This window comes from Poecilia reticulata, linkage group LG9 (genome assembly GCF_000633615.1).
Source record: "Poecilia reticulata strain Guanapo linkage group LG9, Guppy_female_1.0+MT, whole genome shotgun sequence".
NCBI classification, from domain to species: domain Eukaryota; kingdom Metazoa; phylum Chordata; class Actinopteri; order Cyprinodontiformes; family Poeciliidae; genus Poecilia; species Poecilia reticulata.
The window spans coordinates 20,280,576-20,289,426 of record NC_024339.1 but is presented as its reverse complement, the minus strand read 5'-3'; the positions used below and the strand labels follow the sequence as shown (position 1 = coordinate 20,289,426).

Sequence of the window (8,851 nt, the reverse complement as noted above, 5' to 3'; positions counted from 1 at the left end):
TCTGGAGACAATTAGTGGCTGGAGCAGAATTCAAAATGCCAGAGCCATTCAGAGAGCGGGCCTACAGTTTCACAGTGGTGTTTTGATAGAGAGATGTGAGAAAGAAAGGAAGAAAGTGCACCCATTCCCTCTCTGTCGTCTCCTTCCATACTGGAAAACAGATTGTTCTAGATAGGATTAATCCATGATGCATGCTTTTGGTTTCTGAAATGAGTCTTGGTTGATCTCTGGTTTATGTTTTCAGATCCATGCTTTCCATCCGACCTCTTCTCTCCTCTCAAAACACAACAACAGCAATGATGAGCACACAGTACTAACAAGAGTTGGGTTAAATTGAACACATTGGGTTATGAGAACATTACAAAGCACTTCCGTAACTTGCGATTAAAAATATGCCCAGACAAGACTGTCATTTGACATGTTGGTTACAGATGCCACCTGTACCTTCAGTCATCAGATAAACACTCTGCTGTTTGGCTGGATGAGGTCCTGTAGCTGTGATACAGATGGCACCGACTTTCATCTCTTAACTCCCGGGGCGAGAACGCTCCTCTCATGTCCACCACCCAAAGCTAACACACACATGGTCCAGGGTGTTTTCTGCTAGTGGTGGAAGTTATCCATCACATTCTCATTCCCACCCCCAACTCCATGGAGCCCCTCCGTCACTTCATCTCTTCCCATCACATCTGCCAAAACATTTCTCCCACGCTTACAGTGTCGACACTTTTCAGAGGTTTCCCTGAGGAAAAAAGGGTTATATGTTACCCCACAGTCATGATGGGAAGGGTCTGGACTAGTCAGACGCCACTTGAAATACTGACACGTGTGTGTATATTGTTCTGCACCAAATATTAGTTTTCTACTTAGTTGGTTGTTTCAATCTGTGAAACCAACCAGCAGGTCAATCAGTCTAATGCCAAATTAACACAATGAGATATGCGGAATTCAGTTATTCATAGAAGTGAGTTAAAATATATTATTTTTGAGCTGCAAAAAATGTAACATTTTTAAAGCAGTTTAAAAAGAAATGCAACCAGATTGCACAAGTGAGCACATCCTTAAACTAAAGATGTCAAAGGGCCGTTTTATTTAATTGCAACATTCAGTTTGCAGTAGGAGTCTGTCAGCATCCTACATTTACAGATTTATCATGTTTTGAGATCTATTATCAACAGACCTCATTTCACTTTGTGCTGTCCTGTTTTTTCTTCTACCAATGTTAGTGTTTTGAAATGAGGCCTAAAAACCTAAAGTTGGGCTTCATCAGGCCATAATATATTACTCTACATCCTTTGAGAAGATTGTAGCCAAACAGTGAGGTTTTCTTCAGACTTGTTTTATAGCCGTATACTCCTTTAATCAGGGATATGGACAAAACACAAGACTTACCAGATAAAACATGTGCAACCTGAAACTCCTGCAGCACAATTAATGCTGCTTTTGGCCTCTTTGCACACTTAACCTCTTTGTGCCTTATATTTTTATTAAGTTGGAATAAACATGCAGCCACGTCACCGCTGTCCCACGTTTGTTTTTTTCTGCTGTCACTAATTAACGACATCAATGTTCGAGTGTATATCTGTCCATCGTTAAAATGCTGTGGAAGTTTTTGTTCCGACAGAGCAAATGTTGGCTCCAACTACAAAGCCGCCGCCGCATCTTCATGGAACATTAACAAAGTCTGAAAAGTTGAGCCAAAGAAATTGAGAGAAAATTAAATTTGAAAAGAAAACTTGGCTGTTATGAAAGTTTATTGACAAAGTATTCATAAAAGTGATCAAAACAGAGATTGAGCTTTCAACCAGAGAACCTTCAGTTTTTGCAGTCTGTAAATCTGTGCTGCCATCTAGTGGTTTAATGCATCTGTGAACCAACAAAAAAAATAAAAAAATCAAAGAAAGCTGAGGAAAGGAGACTGAATAAGCAGTTCAATACTTTAATTTATCATTTATTATAGAATACAAATACTCAAATTAGTAAACTGACATGAAAACTGGAGCAAAATACTTGAACAACAAAGTTATACATAACATTTAAGGAAAACACAAAGTGAACATTGTGACAAACATTTGTTGGGCGGGAACCTTTTTTTTTTATTTATTTAAAAAAAAACAGAAGCAGGTAAATCCCATACGTCTTTATAAACAGTTTGCCTGAGACACAAAGCTCTTCAAAAGCTCCCGCAGGTTCTGAACCTCTGCCTCGTCTTCTTCTATGGCCTTGGAGCAGATGCGCTGGACTTTGCTGTGCAGATCCTCCATACACTTCTGTAGGAGATCAAAGCACAGAATTTTTTTTTTTTGGTGAGAACAGAAATGCAGCTTCTTGAGAAGAACCATATTCTAAGAAATAAAAATAATGGACCCAAAAATTTTAATTAAATATATTTATTCTAACCATCCATCAAATGCCAAACACATTCTTCTCCTAAAATCAGTTATTTTCTTTATAGTAGTCATTAACAATTTAATATCACTTTTACAGAAGTACTGTATGGTAATAATGAAGAAATTAAAGGAGAACAAGTGGCTTCTTCTTATGGAGAAGACTGATTTCTGAGGAAACGATAGTAGGAACGTTACCTCAGTTATGGCCAGGTGGGTTGCAGCTGTTGCGAACACAGAAACCAGGTTACTGGCTACGGTTCTCCTCTCTTCATTCGTCTCCTGCAGCTCCAGGTGGTATCTAAGGAGAGAAGACAGAAAAGCTCAGAGAGAAAACTACGACGACAAATCTTTATTGATGCGTTGCTTCAGTCGGACTTTTAAACAGACATTAAATATGCGAAAAGTAACACTTGAATTTCCAGCTAATGTGTCTTCACATTAGGTGAAGACACATGACTTCACCTAATGTGTTGGGTAATCAAGCTGATTTATCAATGAGAGTTTATGAAAACAAAAAACAGAAATATGACAACAAAACACCAGGGAAGTCGTAAAGTCTGGGTTCCTGTGTATACATTGTGTAAAAGTTCTAAATTTTTCAAGAGCCAACTTTTTCTTCATTGGTCTCTATTCCTTTTAAAAAAAATGTAATTCTGTTACAATAACGTAAAGTTGCGCAAATACATCTAAAGTGGGCAGGAATTAAAAATAGGAATCACTGCAGTCCTCCAACAGTAAGCTCACTGTCCTGTTCAACATAATTACAGGTCTTCGTCCAACATAGTGGACAAACGGCAGCTAGAAGTTGACTTTTTCTTCTTAATAAAGGAAACAGAAATTAATTGATTATTGAAAAGCTTCCAGATACCAATTTATGCTACTGAAATAACTGAGCATGTTGCAGAGGCGTTAGCGGATGTTGCTTACTGTTGTTGCGCTCCCTTCAGCTCTTGCACGGCCTCGTCGTAGCCGACATTAACTTTCTTCTGGAGAAGCTTGAGGTGGTTCTCTGCAGACTCCACCTCTGCTGCCCAACCCTGCTCCTCTCGGGCCAACTTCTACAGGAGCATACCTCATCATCAGGCACTGCACATGCAGGACAAGTGTTCCTTTTTTATCTAAAAAAATTAAAAATAAGCGTACCTGCATATCGGTGTCCAGCTGTTCGTCCAGCTTACGGATTCGCTCTCTGATCTGCTTTAGATCGTTGGACTTGTCCACAATGTTAGAGTTGACCTAAAAGACAAAAATACTGCTAGTAAAAATCCTGGAAAAATGTGCATGCAACATTTCAGCACCAAAAAAATGAAAAAAATCTATTGTTACTTGTTCGCAAGACTCTTCCAGGCCGAGTTTCAGGTTTGAAAATCGGCTGTGTTCTTCCTCCACATCACTGATCAGCTTCCTCAGAAGCATCTACAACCCCACAAAAACGTTTCAGTGTTTTAGAAATTTAATTCTGAATTAAGATGTTTTGATCAAACTTTTTATTAACTTCAATTATACAGAGAGTAACTGAAACTGTAGTGTTATTAGCTGAAGGCACCTTGATCTGTGTTTTTTGCTGAACTCCACTGCCAGATCCACATTCAAATGACCTGATCTCAAAGTCATGACCGCAAGCGTTTTCCGCAGACATTGGGATCAGTTTCAGCTTCCGGGCCAGCTTGTGGTACTCGGCCAACTTCAGGTCCAGCTGAGATTAAAGGAAATGACAGAGAGAAAGGCCTCAGTTCAAGTCAGAAGAATGTGCATCTTCCATCCAATGCAATCCGACAAGTAAACGTCAGATACAGGTGGGCCTGTCGCGATAAACAATAAATCAATTAATCAATTAATCGCACAATAAATTAAACCTATCGACCTCATTTTAATTATCGGCTTTATCGTCTCTTCCTGCCTTTTATTCTTTCTGTTGATGACGCTGAATGAAAAAGGCTCACCTCCGGTGCTCTCCACTGACCCTCCCTTACTCATTTCCTTAGTGTAACGCCCAGGGCGCACTACACGAGTTGTCGGCCCATTTTCAAAACCTGAAAGACACATTAGCCACGAAAATCCTAGGTATAACGGTTCGATCGGGTTCGTCGTGCCGTGTCGTGTCCAGCCACATGAGCACAAAATAATGGCTACAAGTCCAGTTAAGTAATTTTAAAATCGGGTATTAATCAATGCTTTACTAGAATCTACCTGTGATGCATGTGGCTAGAGTCAGCGTAAAGTCCTGACTGAATGAAAATTATTATAACCTATGTATGTCACGTTAACGAAGAACAGCTGAAAACTTGCGGGTTTATCAACTGCAGTAGTAATTTGGCTCCAACTCCTCTTGTCATTTCTATATTCTTTGCATGAAATGTTGAATAAACATTAATGTTGTTTCCACATATCATCTCCAATGTCCGCTGGACTTTGTGTTGTGCCATGTCTGCCGTTTGGGATTCCCCTCCGTAATTTCCCCTCAGAAAGCACGGAGGAGAATCCGCGCTTTCTGATTGGCTACCCGTCACATTCAGCGTTAAGCTCCCAGTCGGGGAAAACCCCTGATTTAGATCGGAGCGGCCACCGTAACACACTACACATTACAGGATGATCGGTTACGAAACTATAAGCGACAATCTTAAATCGGCCAACGATCTAAAATTTTCGTAAAGGGAAAATAGGGGCAAATAATCATGCAGTATGAACTACTGCATTACTTAGTGGGATGTGCTCATCATCTCCATTTAAATCTAGTGATTACTGAAGGGCAATATAAAATACAGATTTTATAATCTGCACTCTTTTGGTTAAATGCAGTATTTATTCCACTTTGGCTTTATGTTTAGATTTTATTCAAGTACGTTTTTTGTTAATGGAGACTGAGAATCCATTTTATTTTTGTTTTTGGTTGTTTAGTTTATCAGTTCCAGTGTAACGTGTTCTTTTGAAAATAAGGTGCATCTTTGGCAGGAAATCGCATGCATTATTAAGTCATTTCCATTAAATCAGTGTCAAAAGGTGTTGAAACAATATTATCGTTTATCGCAATAATTTTTTAGACAATTAATCGTCCAGCAAAATTTGTTATCGTGACAGGCCTAGATACACGTACCCTCTCCTTCACTTTCGCCAGCGCGATTTCCTCATTCCACCTGTGCTGTTCGGCGTCTTCAAGCGACTTGCTGAGACTGGCGATGGTCTGCTGAAGTTCCCTCTTCTCCCTGTTGATTCTCTCCACATCAGCTGGAGTAAACTTTTGGTTCTGCAAGAGGTGCTGGAGCTCGTTCCTCTCGTGCTTCAGCGTCTCCAAATGGCTGACTGAAACGTTGCAAAACAGAACAATAAACACAGCGACTGGAAACGTTTCCTCTCCCTTTTTAGAGTTTGTCTCTGGCTTTCTCTTGGATAATGCAACTGAAAGAGCATTTCATGTCACAAGAAGTTTGTTTATCGTCTCAGATTTTTACTCCTGGCTCAGGAGCCTCCATATTTCCCTCCTAAATCAAGTCAGTCAATGAGCTACTACTCCTTTTCATGTGTATGCTGGGTTTTCTCAAACCCAATGTCACTCCAGTTCTGATGGAGGTTTCTACTAAATTAATCACCTGAATCAAAGTTAAATCAAATGTAAACATGTCATAGAAATGTGTGACCACACTGGTAAACGTTGGCAGGTCTCCTCTGACCAGAGGGGATTTCTTAGCAGTTGCACTTTTACGATGCCTTCAAGTACAACTGGCACAACAAAGATTCCTAAAACGTCTCTGATTATTTTTAAGTGTGGTATAAACTACCTATATATCCATCCCGATTATCTTTATTAATTAAAAAAATCTAATCAAGCAAGAATCGAACTGAATAGTGACTGACATTACATTACACCATTTTAAATTAAATCCAGAAACTGCTGTTCTGTAGTGCTCTAGTGTCGACATTTTCAGGAGAAAAACAGTTTAGCTGCTCATATCTACCGGTGTTCTCCAGTTCGTCTGTCAGTTCAGAAAATTTGTTCTCCAGACTGGCTGTAAATGTCTCCAGTTTGCTTCGATAACTCTGCAGCTTCTTCAGGTCCGCCTGCAGCTTCACCTTCTCCATCCTCTTTGTCATCAGACGGTCCTGTGGAGGGAAGATGGACCAAAACTGACCTGAACCGACAAAAACACTGCAAAGTCCAGCAAACAACAATGAAGAGTGAAGGCAGAATCTTCTTTCTTTTTTGAATCGCAAAAACAGTACATTTCTTCACATAAATAAAAGTCAAGCATAATTTTACATTACTATACTTTTTTTTAGCAGCAAGTTTTTCTTACCGTCTGACTCTCTTTCTCTAGACGCTCCAGTTCCTTACTGAGGAATCGGTGTTTCTCCTCCATCGATTCCAGCAGGGCCTCATCAACGTTGTAAAGTCGCTCTGTGGGGGAAGACGCCCGTCTCAATTTATTTATTTTTTAACACTAAAACTGTGTTTTTGAATCGTACTCTAATTTGAAGCTAGGGGAACTGCTATGCTTACTCAGTTTGGTGAGGAACGCCTCATCCTCTTCCTCAAAATCATCTTCACCAAGCATGAACTTGGAGTAGGTTTCAGCCATGTAGTCAAGGAAAAGCTGCAATATCGAAATATATTTGTGCATCAAATTACCGACTTTGACACAGCAAAGACAATTGAATTGGTTCTGGCGAAGAACCTGAATCTAACATGCAGAGAAAACGGTTTTGTACGTCTTTTAAACAAATGAGCTTAAATTGCTTTTCACTAAAGCCTTTTTTTGTTTAAGTCAAGGCATCTGGATTACCTTGTTATATTCAGCTCCTTCCTCAATATTGGCAGTGTCCTCACAGAAGTCGCTCAACAGAAGCTCCTGCTTACTCAAACTCCAGCTGATCTGAAACACAAGTGGTTAGAAAGCTTGAACACTTGTACTTTTTTATTGCATACATCTTTAAGGGGGTCGCAGGGTTCTCCCTAAACAGTCCGGTGTTTCTGCAGTCTTCTCACCTTGACGGTATCGATGAGCCATATGAGAGCACCCAGAGCCTGGGGCCACGTGTGCGGAGCTCCAACCGAATACATGGAGCACTTGGAGAGAACGAACGGGTATCTTTGTAGAAACAAGAAGAACAGGAGGAGAGAATCAGCTATTTTCCCATCAACTAAAGAAGAATATTTGCATAATTTTTTTTTTTTTTTAATCGTGCTTGACGCATGGTTAATTATTTTTTAATACATTTTCTATATCAATTATCTGCCATTAAATTTGTTCCAAGTTATTCTAAATTGCTCCTTTAAATGCAAAAAACCCCCCAAAAAACTCAAATATTTTCTCAAATCTTGATGTATATTAAATACTGTGTACAGTCCACATAATACTAAAAGCATGAAGATTGAGCTTTTACCTTAAGGCTTTGAGCAGAGCTGGAACCTCCTCTTCAACTTTAGACTTTGGCATCTCGAACGTTGGATCAAGCTGGCGGTAGATGAACTCAAACATCTTTACAAACTCCTTGGTGGAGGGCGACTGCAGTGTTTTAGCCGACAACGTTCCTGGGTAACCCTGTTCTGTCAAGAACTAAAATAAATAATACTTTTAAATATATATACATTATTATTAGGAAAAATCCCAAAGTGGCCGCATTTTTTCCCCCACACGTGCCAACAAGTATACATAATATTTAATCAATATCTTTGCACAGAAAACATCCTTTTTAAAAGCGAGCACCCACACCATGTCACAACTTAGGTGGAGAATTAAGCTTGAAAACTTAATGGCTAAAACAGAAATTACGCAAACTACTATTTCACATCACTATAGATGACATTTCATAGAACAATATATGGGCCTTACCTCGTGTAGCTGCCTGATGCATTGCTGAACATAGGATTTATCATGGAGCGGTCTGGAATCTTTAATCTTCTCAGTTCCACCAAACCCAGCCATAGTGCTGTTGCGCGGCATGCTGGCACCACTAGTTCTGGAGTAAATGATCAATGCACAATAAAAAAAAATTAAAAAAAGACGTTTTCCTCGTGATAAAAGGATTAGTGATAAAACAAAAACACTAAGTATTTACAGTAAATTGGACTGATCTTAAGATGTGGATGTACCCCTTCTTAAGATGCGTTTTAAGCACCAAAACTTTTTGTCTATTTTTTTTTTTTTTTACAGTACACAGAAATTATTAAATGAAGACACATCTCCTTGGCATTAATGAATAAGTCATGCTTACTTTACTTAATCTAACTTGCTGTGTAATTCCATGAAAATTAAAAATTACCAAAATGCGTAATACAGGTATTATTTAACCTGCCAACATCAGGTTGTTAAAGTTGTGCTACTCTGTACAAAGCTATATATAAGGTTGACTGAAATAAGCACTTTAAAAACTATTAATAATTTAGTCAGTGCTAACTCCATGTTTTTGTCCAAGTGTATTAATAAAAGCAGTGAAATAGAAAAAAAATTATATATATATATATA

The 8,851-nt window shown here is 39.0% G+C and overlaps 1 protein-coding gene across 2 annotated transcripts in view; it reads right to left on the bottom strand.

Moving 5' to 3' along the window:
• Nucleotides 1–2,108: 2,108 nt before the first annotated feature.
• The window catches only part of ndc80 (NDC80 kinetochore complex component), an 8,174-nt gene continuing 1,431 nt past the window's right edge, over nt 2,109–8,851 (bottom strand). For both annotated transcript variants that reach the window (XM_008418491.2, XM_008418492.1), the window contains exons 4-17: nt 8,219–8,345; nt 7,770–7,942; nt 7,372–7,474; nt 7,169–7,258; nt 6,886–6,979; nt 6,683–6,783; nt 6,344–6,488; nt 5,485–5,690; nt 3,937–4,086; nt 3,717–3,806; nt 3,534–3,626; nt 3,318–3,448; nt 2,586–2,688; nt 2,109–2,270 (exon numbers count right to left, since the gene is read on the bottom strand). In XM_008418491.2, coding sequence (XP_008416713.1) covers nt 2,142–2,270; nt 2,586–2,688; nt 3,318–3,448; nt 3,534–3,626; nt 3,717–3,806; nt 3,937–4,086; nt 5,485–5,690; nt 6,344–6,488; nt 6,683–6,783; nt 6,886–6,979; nt 7,169–7,258; nt 7,372–7,474; nt 7,770–7,942; nt 8,219–8,345 — 1,735 coding nt within the window. In that variant the 3' untranslated portion in view covers nt 2,109–2,141. The remainder of the gene's footprint in view (nt 2,271–2,585; nt 2,689–3,317; nt 3,449–3,533; nt 3,627–3,716; nt 3,807–3,936; nt 4,087–5,484; nt 5,691–6,343; nt 6,489–6,682; nt 6,784–6,885; nt 6,980–7,168; nt 7,259–7,371; nt 7,475–7,769; nt 7,943–8,218; nt 8,346–8,851) is intronic.